Source organism: Aotus nancymaae, unplaced genomic scaffold (assembly GCF_030222135.1).
Source record: "Aotus nancymaae isolate 86718 unplaced genomic scaffold, 86718_ANA_hifiasm-v0.15.2.pri h1tg000057l, whole genome shotgun sequence".
NCBI lineage: Eukaryota > Metazoa > Chordata > Mammalia > Primates > Aotidae > Aotus > Aotus nancymaae.
The window spans coordinates 49313923-49337310 of NW_026988471.1; the positions used below are offsets into that span (position 1 = coordinate 49313923).

Sequence of the window (23388 nt, forward strand, 5' to 3'; positions counted from 1 at the left end):
AAGTCACGTTTCTGTAGATATGAAGCTAGCCTGTTACCAGTTCTTCAAAATTAGGGGATGATTTTTATTCATATGCCTTAAGGACTATGTAGGCAATTGATAAGGCAAAGGCTGAATTGGGACACTTTCAGCAAAAGATGTAGAGAACATATATAATACCAAAAAACTCAAATGTCTAGGGGGTGAGATTCTTAAAGTAATCTCCATAACACCCTTATTTTTAGTATTGTATATACATAGGCACCATGTTTCTCTCAAGAGTGTTATCTGTGAATGAACTGGGGTGATAATCATGAATATCTGTTCCCCAGTAGTTGAGCAGTATTGACTAGGGAATAGTGCACAGTCATTTTAGTTTTCTCTGTCTACAAACCCTGGCTCTGCCACCTACTGGCTGTCTCAACGTAGGCAAGTTAAGTTACATTAACTTCTTTGAGAGTCAGATTCTTCGTCTATGAAATGGGATTGATAATGCCTACCTTGCAAGTGTGCGAGGATTACAAAGTACGTATGTAAAGCATGTAGCATACAGCGTGGACTCAGCACGTGATTGATCTGGTATGGCTGTGTCGGTATGTCTGTAAGGACTACACATCTATGACATACCTCAGTCTATGCTGATTGCACTGAGAAATGCAGAAGAATGAGGTCTAGTTTGTCTCCTGTTTCTAGCACAATTGGAGGGACATGATGTCAATTTTATAAATTCTTGATGATATTTTTTCTATTGGATTTAGTGGACAGTCATCTATGTGCTGGAAGTGTGCCTTACACGATTCTAAAAGCTCAAGGACTCCTTTGACTTAGTTTGAAATTCAGTGGCATTGAATCTGGTAATAAAAATAGGAAAGCTGCCTGACAAATATCTCCTAATTTGATACAAAGCAGTTAAGAGGAAAAAAAAAAAAAACTCTATGAAGCCCAAGGGCAAAGTTGTGAGGTACAGACTAAACATTCCTTAGAAAATCAGAAAAATAACAAGTTTTTGTGAACTTTGGTTGCAAGGTGGGGCAGCATAGAGAAGTTGAAACAAGAGGAATGTATGGGAGACATTACTATTGTAATGATATAAATGTGGATGCCAGACACAGGAACAGCACAATTGTACCATGGAGGAAAAATTTATATGGCATTTAGGAAAGACAGTAAAAGGCTTGCCTGGAAGAGAGGAATTTTCAGTTCTTTATTAAGAAACGTAAATAATATTGTATAAGTAAAGTCAAAGGAAAAGCTACCATAGAACTTATGACTACTGGCTGGAAAAAAAATAAAGACCATGAGAAATCCAAGGATCAAAGCAAAGCAGGCTAGGAAACTAGGGAATTTCAAGCAGTAACAGTCAGAGGGGAAATAAAATTGCATTTAACATTACACATGTGGAATTTGAGTAGGAACATGAATCCAGTGACATGAATCTGGGGCTTAGGGAACAGAGGTTGGAGCTTAGAGGCCTTCTTTCTGAACTACCAGCCAAAAGCAGACAAATGAAGTGGTGGAGATATTCTCTTCACTTAAAACAGGGAGCATAAGGCAATTAGAGTAAAGACCAAGCTGTGCCTTACAGTAGCAGAATGCAAGTGTCAAGATATAACTAGTTCTTTGACTCAGCTTTCTTGTTTATTCACGTGTACTTTTTTGTATCTTTTAAATATCTTTCATTTTAATTAAAAAAAAAAAAAACATGCAGAAAAAAGGACAATTGCCTTGTAGATTCGAACAGCTAAAACTCTAGGAAAAATGAAGGAAGCTCTCACAAACTCTTATAAGTGGCATTTGGGGAAAAAGAAATAGTGAAGTCACAAACATTAACTTACTTTTCTATAGCTGGACTAGAGAAAGTACAAATCTAGACACTTCCTTGTAAGAAGATTGGACCTTGGAGAGAAAATTTGGGTGCAACTCCTTCTCCCAATTCTTATTGTGATTGGATGGTTAAAAACGGTGCAATCAACCTGGGGTAGTTTCTGAGCATATTCTACAGGAAGGGTGCTTTTACTTAATGCAGGGAACAATCAATCTCCGTCCCCAAATGTGTATCATTATCTTTAATTTTAATATTTTATTGCACACACATAAAGGAATATCTGCAGGTCAGACCTTATCCAGATACACTGAGAGAGCTTGTCTTTAGGAGACAAATCTAAACCTCTAAAACAGGTGCTCCTTGTTAGATAAAAGAAAATGACCTGTAATAGCTGAGAAACAATATTTATTTGATTTCTGAGAAAGCCTAAGTTACTATATCCTGTGACTGCTTAAATAAATAATATTAAACTACTAAAAGAAAAATCATGGGAAGTTAATACCGCTCTAACCTATTTGAGCTTACAAGTAGACAAATAGAAATTTTTGTAATAAACCACACAAAAATGAACAATGAAAACTATCCAAGACAATTTTTAAGTTCAAGGCATATAAAGTATTCAAAATGGAAATCAAAGGGGTAATTCAAGCAGACGTTTTACTGTGAGACACAAGATCTGTGTATTTAATAAATCTCTTCTTTTTCTTAAAAAAAGATTAATTTTAGAAACTCTTTGCGGAGGAGATGCTCTGTGTTCACCAGTTTGACTTATTAATTATCCTTTAACTTCTATACATCTTAGTCTTCCTTGGTTTGTAAAAGGTTTAGTCTTACAACAACCTATTTTTACTTCTGTAGGAAACAACCATAAACCCTTATCTTTAGGCTTGTCCTGAATTTCTAGGACCATCCTAAAATCAAACCTTCATCATCTCCCCTGCTATGAAATTACTTTTTTTTTAGACATTCATGTTGTATAACAGCCAAATTTCTATTGTACCTGCTCTCCATATTGGAATTTCAAAATCATTTTTAACTTTCTTTTTATCTTACACCTTACATTAAAACTACTGTCAAGGCTGAATGACTCAACTTTGCCAATACTTCTGACATTCGTCATTCCATTTTCATTCCCATTTCCAGTTTTTATCTAGTTTTCTCCTTGTACACACCGTTTATGCAATAACCTGTTACCTGGTGCCACTGTCTCCATTCAGCCTCCTCATCAACACCGTATCAGTCACTCCACTGTGTTCTGATAACTTCAATACCTTTCTGTATCATCCAAATTAAGTCTAAGGCTCAGCAGTGATCAGTATTTTAAATTATCTCTCTTCAAAAACTTTTGCTAAACATTGAACTATCTTTCCAAAATAACCTTGGCCAGCTAGAAGATTGAAATAGTATCTATCTTCTCCTCACACCCTGATCTTTAGTCAAACTATGTTTTCATCCTTTCTCCCATCCTGCATTTTTGCACAGCTCCATCGTTATTTACGGGATACAATACTTCCATCAGGAATGCCTTTCCTCTTCTGATATTGTTCTTCAAAATCCTGTTCAACTTGGTGGACTCAACTCAGACTCCACCTTGTAATTGTGTACCTATTTCCTTAGATAAATAACTTGGAACCCTCAAAAAAAATTTGAACTCCTTTTCTGAAAATGATTTTATCATTTTCAGTTCTTTGTATGTGGAAGTCTTATGTATCCATTAGTTTATAAATTACTTGAAGGAATAATCCTAACGCTTTCATATTCTCATTTTTAGTAAGCATTTGATAATTATTTGTTGACTCATGGAATGAATGGATGAATTAGTAGTTCGCATTCAATAAATAATCATTTAAACAATAAGGACATAGGGAAGGTTTTATAGCAGCACTCATATTTGTCCCTGGCTCCTTTCATCTGTGCAATAATAAATTAATTGTGGACAATTTTTAATCTACAGAGTCCTTCTTTCTTTTTTTTTTTCTTTTCTTTTTCTTTCTTTTTTTTTTTTTTGAGATGGAGTCTCTCTCTGTTGCCCAAGTTGGAGTGCAGTGATGCAATCTTGGCTCACTGCAACCTCTGCCCCCCGGGTTCAAGCGATTCTCCTGCCTCAGCCTCCAGAGTAGCTGGGATTACAGGTCCATGCCACCACACTCAGCTAACTTTGGTATTTTTAGTAGAGATGTGGTTTCACCATGTTGACCAGGCTGGTCTTGACCTACCGACCTCAGATATCTGCCCACCTTGGCTTCCTAAAGTACTGGGATTACAGGTTGGAGCCACCACACCCAGTCTGATCCCTTTCTTCAACACAGAGGTGAAGCCATCCAGCTCATTAAGAATATTTAGAGAATTCAGTTGCATATTTTTCCCATTCTGATAGAGTAACTTGATAGAGTAATTCGTGACCAGTTTTAACTGACATATACTGAATTTATTTGTAGAAAGAGGTACAGAGATGAAGAGAGAGGTATAAAAACAGTTTGGAGAATCAGTGTGTGTGGTAATGAGAACCCATGCATGAGTCGTCTTCTGGAATTAAACTAAGTAAAAAAATCTTTATGGGAAATTAAATTTGTGCCTATCCTGGCCTTCTATTTCATTCTGGCTCTCTGCTGCTCCATATACAAATATGACCTGATTCGTGCATCCTCCGTAGGCATATTAACACCATGAACACTTCACACTGTCTCTCCAGGCTCATCTGCTCCGTTATTATCACAAAGACAGGCATGCATTTATTTACTCTCTATGCCTACAGAACACAGAAGAGCTCACTGTGTGGACCCCAATGCTCTGCTCTAGTGAGTTTGTTAATCCCCATCTGTCTTCCTTTTGGTTTGCAGATGTTTCACTCCATCTAGCCTTTAGGCCACCACTCAAGGACTCCTAGGGCCAGAGTTCTTCTAGTTTGAAGCTTCTATTTCTTGGCTCCTTGCCAGCCACAGGTGTTTTTGATCTTACAGCAGGCTTACATATCTAATAGTATATTGCTTATCTAAAATAAGTTTTTTTGCATTTCACAAAGATCACTGAGACAACTGAACTGAAATGTACAGAGTCCTGTCTGAGTGACAGAGGTCCTCATTACTGCTTTGAATCTTTGGTAATCAGTGTCACGCATTATCATGGTCAAAACCAGAAAAAACAGCTCCGACTTTATCATTATAATAATAAGTGACATTAATGAAGTATCCTAAACTTGACCAAGCACTTGCACGTGTATTATTCTATCTGGTTTTTGCCCGTTGAGCTACAAGAGGAGTTAAAGGTTATCAGGGATGCATGTTACAGCTGAGGAAACAGTAGTTTAGGGCTACAATACCAGAAAAGGGCAGGGTCTTATTGCAAGTCCAGGTTTTCCGAAACTATGGTAATTGTCAGTTAATACAGAATGACATATGGATGTACACCCTGTACACTCTAAGTGGCAAGTGGCCAATATGTACAGCTCCACTACTACAACATACAGGAAATTGTGGAGAGTTGTGGCTAGTTGAGAAAACTAATGGTAATAAATGGTAGCAAAAATCCAGCAAGCTGACAAATTCCTGAGACAACTGGTACAATAAGAGACTCATCTCCATCATTATGAAGTAATCTCAAAAAGACAAAGTCAATTTGCTTCCATAATTATAGATTAGGTATTCAAATTCTGATATATAAATAGAATTCTTACGTTCAAAACCTTTTTGATCAAATTTTATCAAAATGTTTTTACCAAAAATCAACATTTGATTTTTAGATATAGCAGTTACTTCTCAATTGTCTCCCCCAAACAGATAAATCAGACGTTTGTATGTATCCATGGCCCAGTCTAATACAGACCAGCACTTATGTGGGACAAGCTGGGGAGGGGCAACTGCAATAAGATAAGAGTTCAGACCTTAAAGTTTTTCTGTAGTGACTTTTGGGGAGTTCATATTGTTATTGCACTTACGAACAGAACAGATAATTCTTTCAATATTCAGAACTTTTGTTTCTTATTTAAATTTTGAAACAAAACTGCCCAAAGAAAAAAGATACTTTTTGAAGTATGATTCTGAAACCTACAACAGGAGGACAGATTTTGTTTGTATGTTTGGCCAACAGACTGTGAGGAGACCTGGTGGGCATGCTAAATGGGGAATAATAAAGGGAAATTGCGATAGAGTGTGTGTGTAGTAATCCATCTTCTTTTAAACATACTCTATGCCAGTGACACTGTGGCAGATGGGGTGCGGGTTCAGGCATATAAATCCATGCCAAGCTAACTTCATCTAATAGCTTTAAATTTTTAAATTTACCTTTAGGTGAAAATTGGGTACAAATAGTTTCAATGTTTTCCTTTTGTCTGCATCCAAATGACAGCGAGTTTAAATACCAATGACATTCCTTACAGCAGATAATTCTGTCACTATTACATATTTCATTTTTTTACTCACTGTGTAATGCTCTCTGGGACTGCATATGGGTTTGCAGAGGATTTCAGCCTCACATATACGGCTATACTTGACAGATGCATAAACATTGCAGTTGGAAAGGCGCTTTTTTCAGAAGCATTTGAACCAGAGTGACTCCATCTTGAATAGGGAATGGGTAAAATAAGGCTGAGACCTATTGGACTGGGCTGCATTCCCAAAAGGCCAGGTAGTCTTAGTAACATATGAGATAGGAGGTCCACACAAGATACAGGTCACAAAGATCTTGATAAAACAGGATGTAGTAAAGAATCTGGCCAAAACCCACCAAAAACAAGATGGCAATGAAAGTGACTGCTGTTCATCCTCACCACTCATTATATTCTAATTATATGCATTAGCATGCTAAAAGACACTCCCACCAGCGCCATGACAGTTTACAAATGCCACAGCAACGTCAGGGTCAGAAAGTTACTATACGGTCTAAAAAGGGGAAGAACCCTCACTTCTAGGAATTGCCACCCATTTTCTGGAAAATTCATGAATAATCCACTCCTTGTTTAGCATAGAATCAAGAAATAACAATAAGTATACTCAGCTGAGCAGCCCATGAGGCTGCCCTGCCTACAAAGTAGCCATTTGTTTCTTCACTTCTCTAATAAACTTGCTTTCACTTTTCTCCATTGACTTGCCCCAAGTTCCTTCTTCCGTAAGGTCTAAGAACCTTCTCTTGGGGTCTAGATCAAGGCCACTTTCCCATAACACTTTCACGTCTCTTATTCTATTTGATCCTTGTTACAACCCTTCACTATCCCCACCTGAAGAAAAGCAGACTACCCCTCTGAAAAGATCAGTTACCTGCCCAGGGTAATACAAACAATACAGGAATAATAACGCTAGCACTTAAGCCTCTGATTCCCAGGCTACTTGTTTTCCTGATGCACCACACTCTCTCCTATTTTTACTGAATCCCTTCTTAATGACAGGAGTAGAATAGATATAGGAGTTTAGAAACGACTGTTCTGGAAATTAAAAGAGACTTACAAATAGGGAACCAGCAGCAGAACTTACACAAACCTGTTATTTTTCCCAAATACTTTATAGAACAAATAGACTTTCTTTCCCAAGATAACTTTTCTATTTGAAAGATGTTTTCCTTTCTTATTCGAAAACAAATGAACATTTATTTTGGGTGGGGAAGATCCAGTGGTATAAAGGGTAAGTAAAAGAGCAGCTCTTTCCTATAAAAGTGGTCTGTTAAATGCAGGTGAAAAATTGGCACTGGCTCTCAGCTTAGGCACAACAGGATAAAAAAGGTCCTAGCCACCAGTGGTTCTCTGTGTAGACTGAAAGGACAAAGTAGTGTAAAGCACACACAAAAAAATTAACAGACATTGACAAAGAGCTTTTAAAATATTATGAGCTTCCTGGAGTCAAATCAAACTCTTGTTTTTCCTAAAGTATCTGAACGTTTCTGTATTTTTTTTCCAAAAAAGAAATTCCTTCTGTGCTCCAAAGATGGGATATTATTAATACCAGTAAGGTCACCACCACATCCAGTTGGTATAATATAATTTCCTAGTGTGTGTCCCCAAACACTTTGTTCTTCCAACATTAACTATTCTTAAAGAGAAATGCAGATACTTAAAAGCAGGGATCCCTCCTCCAGGTCAGGAAAATATAAGGAACTTTTCCTAAATGCTATGGAAATTAAGGACTTTGACAGCTGAATGAGCCTGCAGGTAACCTGTTTGCACCAGCCAATGATTGACTGATAGGCCAACCTCCAATCATCCAACCAAGTACTACAAATGCCTGAGCCTATTCAAAGTACCTATAAATGCAAATGTCCTACAGAATACATACAAAGGACACATAGCAGTTACAGTTGGTAGCTGTATTGTTTGAGGAGGACCTCGGGGCTAAGAAGACAGAACCCATATATAGGTTCTATGCAAGGCATAGGGGAGAGAAGAGCATATAGAAAGTAAAGCAGAAATATCCAGTTCCTTTGCAACTACCAGAGGTGAAATTTTCAATATTATACAACATAGTAGAAAAGTAGAAGCTTGAGATTTTATAGAATAGAAAGTTTTTTTATTTTATTTTATGACATTTCTCTCCAAGATTCAAATAAGTGTTAGCTTTTCACTGTAGATATTCAGAAGTAACCCTTTCAAATATTTTGGCAAATACAGACAGCAGTATTTAAATACAGCCATAGACCTGGGTTCAAATCCTGTTTCTATCACTTGGTGCTACCTGAGAATAAATAACTCACTTAAGCTTTCCAAGTCTCCGTGATCTCATCTACAAAATGGGGGCACTAATAATTCATTGATCTAATGGTTGTGAGGATTAAGAGACCGTATGTGTAAAACAGAATTCTAATTGAATTTCTGAATGAAGTGTCAACACAGTCAATATCAGACAATGTGAGAATGAGACAGACACCGAGATTGAAAATTTAAAAAGGAACAGGTAAAATACTGGTTCGAAGGCCCTTGAACCCCTCAGCTACATCAAGAAAATAATAATAATGAGTCAGAAATGGGAAGGAAAGGCATCTGGGAATATTTTTTGAAGTAGCTCTTACTGTGCAGTGAGTCTGTGCTCCTATGATCTAGCTCCAAGCCTAGTGAGGCAGCTCTCAGAGGAGTGTCTCCTGGAGCACTTGCTTTATGATCCCTATTGTTGAGGCATGCAGAACTGGCACCTGATATGCTGAGACAGCTGCAAAGAACTTGAGGTAGCAGAATGGAAATGAGAGCAGTGGAAATAGGGTACACTTCCAAGGTTGAGGGGTCAAAGAATCATGGAAACTCCTCATGGGCCAAGGTGGGCCCATGTGCACGAGAGATAGACAGGCAGGACTGCTTAGAGACAGGGCAGCCCCACATGTTAAGTGTCTATGAGGAGGAAGCAGAAGCATCCCCTTATATGGGGATTAAGGTTGGAAGGTCTAGCAGCAAAGACTTGGATGAACCCAGGAATGCACCAGGAGAGAAGGAATTCTAGGAATCTGCCAGACCAAGAGTCCCAACGCCAATTGCCAATTGACTTGCCTTGTCAAAAAGCTGTAGAAAGATAAGAGCAGGAGAAGGAAGCAGCCAAACTTGCCCCTTCTCCTACTGCCAGTGACTGACCACAGCAGAGTGCAGCCTCGGTTCTGAGCTTTGATTAGTAACTCAGATTGGCAATTTGTAATTGTAATGAATATTATGTTTTATAATATAAAATTATTATATAATTATCTTAAAAGTGAACCCAAACATTTACTCTAAATCAGCACATGGTACAAATACCTTAACACAATACATTTAAAAGTGATGGCTTGAGGTGAAAAAAATGATATTGTAGCTTGACTATATTAGGACATCATGCTTATTTAACGTAATCCTTTCACATATAAGCCCTTAACATGATGCGTGACATGTAGGCATGCACAAATGACATAATTGATAATAACAAGGATAATAGTGACAATAACGAAGATGATTTAATAAAGACAGACCCAAGTGATGAGATAATTTTTCTCATGAAGACACTCGGCTTTCCACACCACTCTATTGATGTGCGTGACTCACACAGGTCTCATCAAAAGGCACATAATATCATTTTGGACATCATTTTGGGAAACTTAGTTCATCAGGTTTCACAAAACTATAGGGAACTACATGTTACATTTTTAACTGTCACAGAGCCGTTGTGTTATAGAAATAATGGTACATTAGTACAGGCCCTTATAGTGTTCAAATTCTTCTTTGCCAGAACTCTAAGGCGAGGCCAATGGTGAGAGGCCTAAGGAGTGTGTGTATTGTGGGTAGGGGAGTGTGCGTGGAGCGTGGGGGGTGGGAGACAGGAGAGAACTTCCCACAGACAGTCTGGGAATGTGCATAAGTGACATCATACTAGTCAACCTCTAAGAAACTGAGACGCCAGATGGGCTCTCCTGTACTAGGGTAGTTATGGGAAATTGGCCGAAATATTGCCAACATCTGTCAGATCCAAATGAGCCTTACAAGCCCTCCTAGTCCTTTTTATAAACCCTTGATCATCAAATAATACACTGGCTAACCTTGTGTATTATTCAGGGAATTAATTGACATGAGATACCATGTGTAAATCTTTATAACAGTACATGAGATATGACAAGCCCTTAGAAATGGTTAAAACAGTTTCTATTTAATATTACTATCATTATTTGTTCTGGTGAGATGCTTAACCTCCCTAAGCCTATTTGTTTCATCACCTGTTACATGGGGGTAAGTACAGCAACTTCACCAGTTCGTCACAAAAATTAAAGAGGAAATATATGTAACTCTCTTACCTAATGCCTAGTAAAGTTAGAAGAGGATGATTATGATGATGATGGTGATAGTGATATATCCTGCATAAGGAAATACACAAAAGAAACAGTAGAGATGCTATTTCACCCAAGTCTTTCTGACCTCAAAGACTGTGTTGTTAATTATAACGCTATATGCTTCTTGTCCTTAAGAACAACCAAAATCATTAATTGCAAAGTCCAAAAAGGGGCCCCTTTAAGAACAGACACAGAAAACCACATTCACGTGATGTCAAGGGAAACACTGATTGGCCTAATATGATTCCTGAGGAGCACTGTAAACACCCCCTAGTGCATGACAATGAAGAGCCACAACAGCACCATGCCATCAAAAACGCATTCCCCCGCGTGGGTACAGATAGGAGATTTAGCTTTTGAGTATCTCTACAGTGCGAGAAGCAACTTGGTTTCAAGCCCACCTAACTTTCAAGTCCATTTCCATGTTGACCGTGGCCCAAGAGGAATTGTACAGTATCCAGGTTGGAAGCTAGTTTTCCTCTGGTGCATGCTGAAACCGAGCAGGGGCTGCATTATTTCTGAAATCCAACTTGATGAGACAACTGCCTGAAAATAATAGTGGCATTCCCTCTTGGGATCTACAGTCAACAATTGTAACATTTCCCAGATGTCCGCCTGGGCCCGTAGGTCCATTATGGATCTAGATGAGTCTGGTTTGGATGCTGGCAATCGCACAGAAGGTAAGAATCTAGTGTCCTCTTTCTCCTCATACTTGCTGGGAATTCCTGGGAACCTCTGCCTGTTGCTTCTCACTTTGATATCTCAGGTACTTCCTATGTATAAACAAAGTCTCTGTCTCCACCCAAAAACAAACTCTGCTCACTCAAGCATTTATGAGTTTCATCATCTAAATATCTGGGTTTCACATAGCACCCAGTATTCTACCACCTTGAAGAATTTTAACCATATCCTCACACCCTACTCGAGCAAGGCAAACCCCATCCCTTAATTCTTGCATAACAGCTTAAAGATCACATTTTTTGAGCCTTTGATAGCTCCATTTATAACCCAAATAGCCTATCCCCATATTTCTTTAAACAAATCCAGTAAACTCATATTTGTATAATGTGGCTCAGTCTCTTATTCCCCCATCCTGGTCACAGGGAAGACATCTGTCTCAATCAAATATACTCTTCCAAGAATTTGGCACCAGAATTGCTGAACTTAAATGAGTCTTTCTTAGATATTTGAGTTGATCAGAGGTGGAAAGCCAGATCCGAGAAGGCCAAGCTTACCAATGCTTGTGAAAGCAGAGAACGCTAGTGTGCAGTCAGGGAGAAGAACAAGGGAACGCTTTTTGGGCAGCTGATGGGAGTCAGTTCACAGCCCCAGTAGAGACCAAGTGAAGCTGAAACACTGGCTTACTGCTAAGAGCTTTCCTAAACACACCTTTTATGAAGCCCAGTGTTGATCCTTCTCTGTTCTTGTCCTTGGGTTCCTTGAATGCTATACTGTGTCCCTTTCCCCATTACTGTCAGTCTGAATGGTTTTATGCTATCTGTACTTCAAAGACTTTTGTATAAGTCTCTCTTCAGCAAAAAGAGGGAGGTCTGAGAGCCAAGAAAACCTTGAAGATTTAAATCCTACTTGACTGAGAAGGATATTGTCAGATATCTGCTTTCTCGGATGGCTGACGAGGACGGCACTTGACCAAGAAGTTCAAATTCTTAGAATGCGATGCAGCATCACTCCTGGCATTCCGCAAAGAGGGACCTGCACAGAAGACTCATCTCTGAATGAGGCTGAGGTCTTGTGAGCAGTCACCTGACCCTTGAGAACTAAGCTCTGAGCACTTACAGGTACTTGCTTCTCCTTGGCACAAATGTCACCACCTTGAAGAGCTCAAGCCATCTAATCACCTTGCTGGGACATGGTAACCTGTCAGCTTATTGTGAAAAGCACCTGGGCATAGGACTGAGCTTTCCAGTAGCCCACACTTAGCTGTGGAAAAGCTGAAGAAAGCTATTTATTCCTATGCACAACCTCTTTGTGGCTGTTCCAAGCATGGAAACCAAGGCCTGTGGCTGTCAGAGTTCAGCTAGGGTGCTGGGTGAGAAGAAACCAACCCCAGGGCTTCTCACATCTGCAAATGGGATGGGTCGGAGCCTTTACAGTTTTACTAAAAACAGAGTCAATAGGTGGCCCTCTCGCTACCAATCTCCATCTTGGGCCTGTGACTGATCACACCAATAATTTTCACCGATGAGTCCACATAAGGATGCAGATTTCTTCTCAGTGTGTTGCTGCAGGTTGTCCCCAGCAGTCAATCGAGATTGATATGAGCAACTCAACTTGTGTTCCCTGAGCTATGGTAAGAAACTGTGAAACTGGGATAGCTGTGCAGGTCAACCTCTCTTGAGCATACATCTCTCATCTGTAAAAGGAATTGGTCATACCAGATAATCTCCAAGATCACTTACAGTTTCTAAGTTCGTATGTGTCAAATGGTGGGAAGAGAAATTTCAAATAATATAGTTGGAGGGAGTTGATAAAACTAAATATAGACAACCCACAGCTAATATCAGAGAAATTCAGAAACAAGTAAAGTGGGTGAAGGAATTTCTTAAAAATGCTTTTAGTGGAGAATAAAGAACATAAACTCTGCTAAAATAGTGTGAGCTTGGCCAAGAATCACAGGGAAGCAGAGGGAATAATTTCCAAACCAAATGTTAGATGGCAGGTCCCAGATAACCACATGGGAAGGGAATGATGTCTTAATGGGGGTGGGAAGTTGAGAGTAGTATTAAAACAAACTGACAGAGGCTTTATAGTAAAGAGAATAGACTGAGATGAACTCTGCAAAGCCTGGGGATTCAATGGAGGTGGCAGAAGGGAAATAGTAGTTTCACATCTCTTTCAAGTAACTGCTCTGTAATTCTTGTTTAAGAAAACGAGTAACAAAAATGTCAAGTCTTATTTCTACATACTCAGAACCTTATTGTCTTTGTTCTGTACTATGGCAAATTGCCTCCAAAGTGGTGTCTTTTCCCTGAGCCTCGGCTTCTCCATTCCATTGAAGCCAAAGAAATAATTCTAACAAGCATTGTGACCTCTTCTCTCTCGCTCAAAAGCCTTGAATTTCACCCTTCCCATCTTCTGGCCTGGCATTCAGGGCCCTTCAAAATGAGAAAATTACCCTGGTCCTTTCTCAGAGGTTGAAGACAGCCTTCCAACCCACAGTCTCTTTCTCTTCTCTCTCAAGTTCAAAAACCTACCTCTGTGTTTACAGCTAATTGGACTGAAGAGGTGAGCCTGGCCAGTAGCAGCAGGGCAAAAGCCTATGAAGTCGTAGCCTAGACCAGATGGCGACAGGTCCATTCACTGTATTAAACCCTGTACTGGGGGGAATTGGAAAGTAGATGAAGTGTGAGCGGACAGAGGTGGAAACATACACAGGAACAAAAGCCACAGGTGGAAGCCACGAGACTGGAAGAAGCCGGGAGGCAGAGAGAACCCATCTCACAGCAGTGCCAGCAGACAGAACAGAGCCCGGGTGGCTGCTGCTGTCATGGTGGGGCAATGGATTAGGGAGCAGTGAACATGTGTACCCAAGGGAACAATCAAGAGGATGGCTCTTGAGATCCCAGTATGATTCCAGGAACAAAGTTCTTATCCTCTGTGCGGCCTCCTCATTCAACAGCTAAAAGGGTTTCTTGTCTCTCTTACATCGTACTTAATCCTTAAAATAATCTCCTACAGATGGAAATAATGTTAATAAGCTTCTTTCCCTTATAAACGAAAAATAAAAAATAAAAAATCCCAAACCAAAAACCCAGTAAAGGTGGCCTAACCACAGGGCAGCAGCACCTTCCCTCCATTCCCAGTGCCATATCCTGCTCTAAGGCTAAGCTCAACTTCACTCCTCCCTGAATATTTTCTATTTAAACAAAACATCTGGGCAAGACAAGTGGGCTGTCAGATGTCACGTGGAGTGAATACACAAAGCCTGGGCATGTTTAAACACGACTACATCTTTGAATAGAATCCGGTTTACTGAACGACTGCTGTAAAGATTTGTCAAGTAGCAACACGAAAAGGTAGAAAATGGAAGGGATGTGTGTTATATTCAGGACTGGAGAGGGCAGGGAGCTGAGTAACAGCGACTGACTGGCCAGAGATCAAGAAAAAAGAGCAAGAATGCTATTTATCTTCAAATTTTGCTTACGGAGTGAATATATTTGAATAGAAAGTCCCTGCTGAGTTGTTTCTGATTAGGGGACATCTACGTGGCTTGGTAGCAGGGTGAACAATAGCAGGCAGCTGCCTTCACGGTGAGATTTAAGGAGGAGTATGAGGAAGGTTGAGGAGGAGATAAATGGGTGGTGACCGTGGTAAGAAGGAAAGGGGCAAGATCAGTAGACAGTGCCAGACCTCAAAGCCCTTGAAGGAATTTTGGGTTTGAGAGCGAGAACAGAGGAGGAAGAAAGGACCAAGTGCTGCCTGGGCTGACCTAGATGTGGCCCAGAAACAAATTGCTGTTCTCAGTTTTATGTAGTTTTGCTAGGTGGCCACCTGAAGGCACTCTATGCTACACAGCTAGGAATCTTTAATTTCTGCCCCTCTCAACGATGTATCCTCAATTTGCTGAAGGATAAACTTAGGGTAATGTCTTAAAGAAGGGTACTCATTGAGGGTGGGGGCCAAAACCGATTCTTCCTCTGTATATTTTTTTTCTTGAACTAGATTAATGAATGAGCAAGACTGACTTCAGCTTAAACCCCTGGGTAATTGCAAGGATTAAATACAATAACCTCAGTTAAATCTACTTAGCATTTAGTAGGCACTTAATAAATATTAGCTCCCCTCCATATGCATGCACGTACTAACATACAAATTTGCCAAATATAGGAGCAAGAGAAGGAACATCAGGAGGAATCGCACCAACCCATTATTTCTCTAAAGGAGTCAGGACTCAGAAGTCCTGAAATGAATATAAAGCGATGCTAGGAAATCATCTAGCAGAGAGCAAATTTCTGCTGCTCCTTTCATTGCATGTTGCTGCTTGTCAGAGGGAATAGAACACAAACAGCTGGGAAATAAAGATGAAAGCAAAACTGTATCAGCAGGGAGAGACACACAACCCCCTGAGAATCGAGCGGTATCATGAAAGATAAGCTGAACAAGGTCAGCTGCATGGAATTTCTCTTTTGAGAGAAAGATCATTAGAGTCCTGGCCATTTCTGACCATCTCTATTGGAGTCAAAGGGAGAATGAAATACATGAGCCCCAGTTTTCAAAGTTCTTCACTGAAGTCCTGTTCCTATAATGAAGCAGAGCCACAGACAAAAGCACGCATCACTATAAAAGCTAAGTGTGGAATTTCAGATATCTGAAAACAAAAGAACGACTTCCCCTTGCAAATGGAGCAGGTTGAGGTTTCCCCAACTCCCGAGGCCTACGCAGCATGTTTTGTGGCCTTCTACTGCCCTCTAGTGTCTTTTTAAGGTATAGTAAAACATAAGGAATATTTTTTAAAAAATTCTCCCAATAATTCTAACCAGCCAATAACGTGACTTCGGCTCAGGGCTGGTAAAACAAACAAAAAACAATAAAATTCTAAAATGAAAGCAAAATCAAGATTTATACAAAAATTTAAAAGTGAGTTAAATTTGGCCTCAACATAGATCTTGCATTATTTCAGGACTCTGTAGCTCATGACATCCGTATCATCCAGTGCTCTTTAAAAATACAGATGTCTGTCGTTTTCTGCACATCTCTCTCAAATGATTACTGCCTCTGTTGGTCTGAGATAGGATCTAGAAATCTGAACTTCACAAACACCACTACATGATTCTCGTGTAGTTAAAGTTGGCTGACCTTTTTTCGAGAAGCACTAAAGATGGCTGCAATGACTTAGAGCAGAGTGGAGAGTAAATCTGATGTTTTCTTTAATTCATGAAGAGTACAATATATTGACCAAAGTAGGTCAACTTTCATTTTTCCTGCAGCTCAATGCTACCTGATTAGTATGTAAAAAAAAACAACAACAACAACACTGCTGTCCAGGTCTAAGTGAAGAGTTCAGGTAGAAGTTCTCCTTTATGAATAAGCCCCTCTAAATTTCAGTAGGCATCCATGTGGAAAAAAGAAGCAATGCCTCATTGCTCTTACTCATGCTTCAACTATCCCTTAAACATTACTGCCGTAAAAAGCCTTCTAGGTGATCCCAGCTTAGTTTCAATGCTCCAATACAGCTCCACAGTATCCTGTCCTTCTCCGTCCTCTAAGAGCTCCTTCAATGTCAGTGTTCTCCTAGAGACTGAGAGCTTTCCATTGCAGAAACTCTGCTGTCTTCTTTGCAAAGTCAGTGCTATGTAAATACTCATGCTCTGGCCAATGCTGGTAGCCACACTTACCAAAAGTGGTGATGATGGGAGACAAGAGATGTCAGGCCCCACAGCAGGCTGTCCTCAAACTCCCTCTAGCTGAAGGTGCACATGATCAGAGGCACCATGGGGTTGCTGTTGCCATCGGATCACACACCCAATGTATTAGCCCAGACTTGGCCTAATTTTAGAATTTTAGAAACTTGCTCTCACTTTTCTGCAATGCAGAAGGTATTATTCTATACTAATGATTAGCCCCTTCACATGGGAAATTCACAAACAATCTTAATTGTGCTTTTTCTTTTTTTTTTGAGACAGAGTCAGAGTCTTATTCTATCACCCAGACTAGAGTGCAGTGGTAAGATCTTGGCTCACTGCAACCTCCACCTCCTGGGTTCAAGCAATTCTCCTGCCTCAGCCTCCCGAGTAGCTGGGATTACAGGTGGCCACCACCATGCCCAGCTAATTTTTGTATTTTCAGTAAAGACAGGGTTTCACTATATGGCCAGGTTGGTCTTGAACTCCTGACCTAGTGATCCACCCACCTCGGCCTCCCAAAGTGCTAGGATTATAGGCATGAGCCACCATGCTCAGCCCCAATTGTGCTTTTTAAAAAACACAAATACACTCAGATTTCATTACTATATATCTTAATATTATGTAATATGCCATTTTTAAATTCATACTTATAGTGTGTTTTCTTTATATGGGCAACACCTGTTGTATCTTCAGAGTTATGTAACACTCAATGCTTTAACAAAAATAAACTCAGAAGTACTTAGATGTGTCAGTATTCCCACCAGAAAGAACTCTAGACTGCAATCTCCTATCACCTTCATTTCCATTTGTTAATGAACAATAAGCAGATATTCACTTCTCAGGAGACAGTGTCTTAACTATCCAAAGAAATATAATCCATTTCCTGGCATTGCTTCTCTGGATTCTCAATGTGTAGGGCTGTGCACGACATATACCTCAACCAATTATAAACTGCTTTTTTTTTTTTAAGTCATTTTAATCTCCAACAGATATTCCTAATTTCCAGTGAAGTTCCCTTATACTAACTGACGTCTCACCTACACAAACAGGACACTTTTTGCTTTACCTTTGGTGGCTTGGTCTGCACAATGAATTTCACAATCTCTCCCTTTCTTTTGACAATTACTACCTGAGCCCACTGTGCAAGACGGGGCATGTGAAAAATACAGAAGGAAAAGCAGTTCAATCACTTCAATCAGAGAGAAGAAAGAGAAAGAGGTTTCGCCTGTTAAAAGCATTTGTTTGAATTTCATTTTATGTTTTGAGCTAAGCTATTAGATTTGTGGGTACAAATATGATCTCTTTGAAGTTAACAAGAAGCCCACTGTGAAAGAAGGGAGATGTCCATTACCACACATTTTATGTGTTGAACAAATAATGTCCTAGGATTCAAAATATATTCTGCTAATAAAGTGAAACACTCTTCTTTCTCCTTTCATCTTATTTAAAAAGAGCATTTTTCTCTAGAAAGAGTTCTACTGAGGCTGGGCGCAGCAGCTTACACCTGTAATCCCAGCATTCTGGGAGGCCGAGTTTGAGACCAGCCTGCCCAACATGGCGAAACCCTGTCTCTACTAAAAATATAAAATTAGTCAGGTGTGGTGGTGCGTGTCTGTAATCCCAGCTACTCAGTAGGCTGAGGTAGGAGAATCACTTGAACCCAGGAGGCGGCTTTTGCAGTGAGCAGAGATGGTGCCATTGCACTCCAGCCTGGGCAACGGAGTGAGACTCTGTCTCAAAAAAAAAAAAAAAAAAGAGAGAGAGTTCTGTTGAATTTTCTCTTTCCAGTCTCCTAACTTCCCTCCTCAATGTATCTAACTTTTGAATCAAAGGGAAAGATCCCATCAATAAAAATGAGCAACTCTTTCCAAGAAAAATTATGCCTGCAATGATATCTGTGAGGCTTTGCAATGCATCAGGATAGAGAAGAAGAATCAGTGGGGTTGGGGGAGGGTGTTGGAGTCATTCAAACCTCAGATTTTCTACATTGAGAATAACATGCTAATAATACCTTCTGGGATGCTCGTTGTAGTATTAAATGAGATGGGATCCACATATACTTTCTTAGTGAATCACAAGGGATTCAAATAGCAACTTCTGTCATTTTTCTCCTATTATTGACATGTTTTCTAAGCATTTTGTCTTGTACATTTGAGAAATGAAGTATCAATAAGCAACAGAAGTGTATGGTAAGACTTTCTTAGCAGCTGGTGAAAGCAGCATTCTGTGTGTGTGTGTCTCTCTGTGTGTGTGTGTGTGTGTGTGTGTGTGTGTGTGTGTGTGTGAGATGCGGGATAGAATTCACTGTTGGAGACACGGGGTATCTAAGCCAGCCTCAAATTCCTATTTGTCAGGGAGTCTGACAGGATCTGGGAAACCTCACCAAGGAAAGAAAACTAATAAGCCCTAGAATAAGCTCCTTATATATCTGGTTCCCTAACTTTAAATCAATTGAAAACTCTTGGGACTTAAGTAACTTACAAATGCCTTTTTAATATCAAGACCGATATTATATTTTTCTCACTTTCTGTATTTTAATCATGCATGCTTTCTTAGGTGCTGCATTTTTTAAGCTGTTATTAAAAATACATAGGTTCCTACCACATTAAAGGGGGAGCAGAGGCTTGTGTGTTGTATTATTGATTAGGTGCTGAAAATGAAGTTCTGGTCAGTCTTTGCAGAAGGTACAAGCACGCCCCTAAGCAAAGGATTTTCCGGGTGAAGGCAGACTGTGTGGTGCAAGACTGGTCACTCTGACTTAACAGCACTTACTCTTGAGGTCTAAGTTCCTGGCTCCAGCGGTGATTTGCGTTGTGATTTTCGTGTCAATCTTTACAGTGTGGAGATTGCTGGTGTCCCTTGATATCATCACGTTGTGCCACTGATTGTCATTGAGAGGTTTATTTGAGCTTCCTTTGATGAGGTTAGCACCATTTCCCAAATCAAACACGTAATGTAAGTACCTGGGAAAAGAATGAAAGAGGGGAAACTGCCATCACTTTGTAAATTTTAATGAAGTTAAAGTTGATATTACAAATGGAGATTTTTTTTTTTCCAGTGATTTCATCCTTACTAGAGGTCATGACAATGAGTTACGTAGAAGCTCAGCTAACAAGAAGAAACAAACACTTCGATTGTTCAGTGTCTTCACTAAAGGAAATGGTGAAAATGATTTTTAAAATAATGGTCTACATTTAAATCTACGAATTTGGAAGGAGGTATCTTTCACCATGCTTTCCCTATTTCCACAATTCCCTCCATCCTTTTCTAACCGCTTGAAATGGACATTGTTCTCATTCTTGCACCTGCTTTTCTCCTTTATCTCAAATCCCCGTTTGAGTATAGGAAATGTGTACTCAACCTTCAACACTCAGATCAAATACCCACTCCCTGCTCTACAGGTTTATTCTAATTTCCCTGAAGACTCCTGAGCCTTTGCATGTGATCATCTCAAGAAACATGTCGCAGTGTTTTTCTTTTCTATTTATGTGTTCATCTACAAACCCTAGGATTGTATGTTGGTGTGCGTGGGTACAACTCACAGTGGTAGCAATCTGAGATGTGCACAATGGTTGCAGAGGTATATATATGTATATCAGTGCATGGCATGTGATGTAGCCTATTGTAAATATGCAATAATATTTGCAGAATGAATGAATAAATGCTCAAATCAATTAAAATACATTAAGTTTTCCTCACAGTTTTAAGAAAAGTTTACACAAATCTTCCTTTCTAAATTTTCTAAGGAACTCTGACATAGAAAGAAGTTTGTGTTAAAAGGATTCTTTGAAATTTAAATAATCTGAGTACTTGAATTAGCTATTTAATTTAGCACAGACTATCCTCCAAACTTGTAGCAATGCTTTTGTGGAATTATATTGTGCATAGTCAGGAAACTCCCACTTGAAGTGTAAGATTCATGACATGCCTTCTGTATATTACAGCCTGATGTAATTTGTATCTCATATGTGAAAACGTACGTGCAAAAAACTGTCCTGAATCCATATTAATTTAATATCCCTAAGAGATGATTTAAACAAATACATCCCTATTTGTCCTCTGCCTGCCCCTGCCCACCACCTTAGGAGCTAATATATTCTTCTTAGTGTTTATTTTTTGGAAACTGATGTCCATTTTTCCAAAGTTTTATTTATTTGTTATTGAAAGGGCATGTACTCACCCTTTAACTAATTCAACCACAATAAAGTCATTTCCATCCCCACTGTTATATAGAATTAGTCCATCTAGGGATGTTGTCTTGAACTGGAAAAAAAGATGCATAGAAGTGTAGGCTTGCAAGGTAGCTAAGGCAACATAGCTCGATTTGGTCTTGAAGGTGACAGGGTCTGCTATGATGTTCCTGAAGCCAAATCTGGCATTGAGCTCACAGTAATCTATATCGCCATTTTTACACAGGTCAATGTATGCCATTCCATTAAATGTCAGGCTCTGTAGGTGTCCAATGAAATTGGAGGGGACAGAAGAAAGATATCGTCGTTCTGTGATGATGCCAGTCTCTATGTTATGGAACTCCAGCCTCGTATGATCACCCGCCATTTGACCTAAAAGAGTGAGTAACATATGATTATTTTTTGTATCTGAAAGGCACTTTCAACTTTAGGCTTTCATAACAATATCACATTTTAAAATACAAGAAGCCAGATACCTCATTGGTACTCAGTTGCATATGGTAAGAACATCTAAATGATGCTAAAAGGTAAACCTGGATTATCTAATAAAACATTCTTGGGTCAGGTTTTAATCCTTGTCCAAATTTTAGTCTTAACAAAAATCATCCTCATTAAGAAAAGTAACAGTATCTTTTAAAAGGCGAGAGGAAATAGCAAAAGAAAGAGAACAAGGAAAAAGAAAGAGAACAAGGGTGGGTGGACAGAGAGACGGATTAGGAGCAGTGATTATTCTCAGTCATACCACTGGTAAGTACACATCTCAGTTTCATGGTTAGGTGATGTTATTCCTTATAAACGTTCTTCCAGGAAAAAAAATGTGACTATATATTTTCCTATACCCAATAGAAATAGTGGAGAGTTGCAGCCTTTTCTTCCAATAATGAAACATGAAAGTGTGTTAGAAGTTAAATATATACTATTCAATTTCCCTCTTCTGTGTTCAATAATGGCCATAGTTTTTGTTCCCACTAGTCTTCTAAACACATTAGAAATCCTGCTGATTTCTGTACCTACGCCATTTTTTTGTCCTTAAGTTTTGTATAACTAAATTTAGCGCCATACACTAATTCAAAGCTTGCCCAATTTTGATAATACCAGTAAAATTAGCCCACCATGCACCATATCACCAGGCAAAAATCTTCTTTAAACATCCTTGGGTGAAGCTTGGATGCAAATTTATTTAGCAATTGACTATTCCGCTCAGTCCTCATTTCTCTCTGTCTCTCCCTATTTCTGTCAAACCCTTAAAAGCAAACTTAGTCCCATCTTTATTTCCAGAGTAAACATTTCACCTGTTTGCAAGGTTGAAGGTAAGATAAATAAGCAAAGATGTGAACTTGTTTTCTAAATATTAAAGCACAGCATAAATATAAGTTACTTGTACCAGTACTAGTGGTTCATACCCAGCATCTTGCTCTTGTCTAAATAAACTGTCAGTCACTCTCTTCTGCAACTAAAAATGCACATTTATTTTTTAACCAAGTTCTTCCAGGTGCTAGCTTACCTACCCAATTTGCCATAATTGGGAAATGTATCAAGTTACCCTACTCCGTCATCCATAATGTGAATGAAAATATTAGTTAGAGCTAATCCCAGAATCAGCTCCTGACAAAATGCTCTGGACCTTTTCCCCAGGCGTAATGAAGATGGAACAACCATCTACGTGTGCCCCTTTCAGCCAGTTTGACAAATTTCCATTTCTTTAGTCAAGATAGTAAAATATTAGGTAGCATTTCAAGGAAATATCTGTAAGTAAAATTTAGAAGCCATGCTTTTTGTTGTGCAAGAAAAGCCGTTTACATATTTGGTTAATTGACTTTGATGATTATAAATGTATTCGTGCACACAACTCCCCCGAAATGTACTTGATGCGATTTCATTTGCAAACACTCTTTATCAGTCCTTGGTCCTGGAGACAACATTCTAGTCATCCTTGGCACGTTCTCTTTTTAGCCATTGGTTTGTTCTGATTCCCTTTCTGCAAATATTTTTAAAACAAAAATGTCACCATAAATAACTTGTCTCTCCCTACCCTCAGCACCATGCCTCCTGATTGTCTATCTGATGCAAAAGTGCTATTGCATCCTTGTCACTTCTGGTTTCTCCCGTGACATCATTTCTACCTTCTCCCTCAGTTCTTCCTGTTCAATGACCCCAGTATTGTTCCGTGGGGATCGACCTCTTTGGTAACAAATAAAATTAATCTTTAATTATTTCCAAATATGAAGCTCTAAAGACACCAGCAACATTGCATTTAAGAAGCTAAATA

The 23388-nt window shown here is 39.2% G+C and overlaps 1 protein-coding gene across 24 annotated transcripts in view; it reads right to left on the reverse strand.

Annotated features, from left to right (window-relative positions):
* Positions 1-23388, reverse strand: part of NRXN1 (neurexin 1) — a 1142110-nt gene that overhangs the window by 577887 nt on the left and 540835 nt on the right. For all 24 annotated transcript variants that reach the window (XM_021675805.2, XM_021675804.2, XM_064364083.1 and 21 more), the window contains 2 exons: positions 21110-21491; positions 19702-19892 (listed from right to left, as the gene is read on the reverse strand). In XM_021675805.2, coding sequence (XP_021531480.1) covers positions 19702-19892; positions 21110-21491 — 573 coding nt within the window. The remainder of the gene's footprint in view (positions 1-19701; positions 19893-21109; positions 21492-23388) is intronic.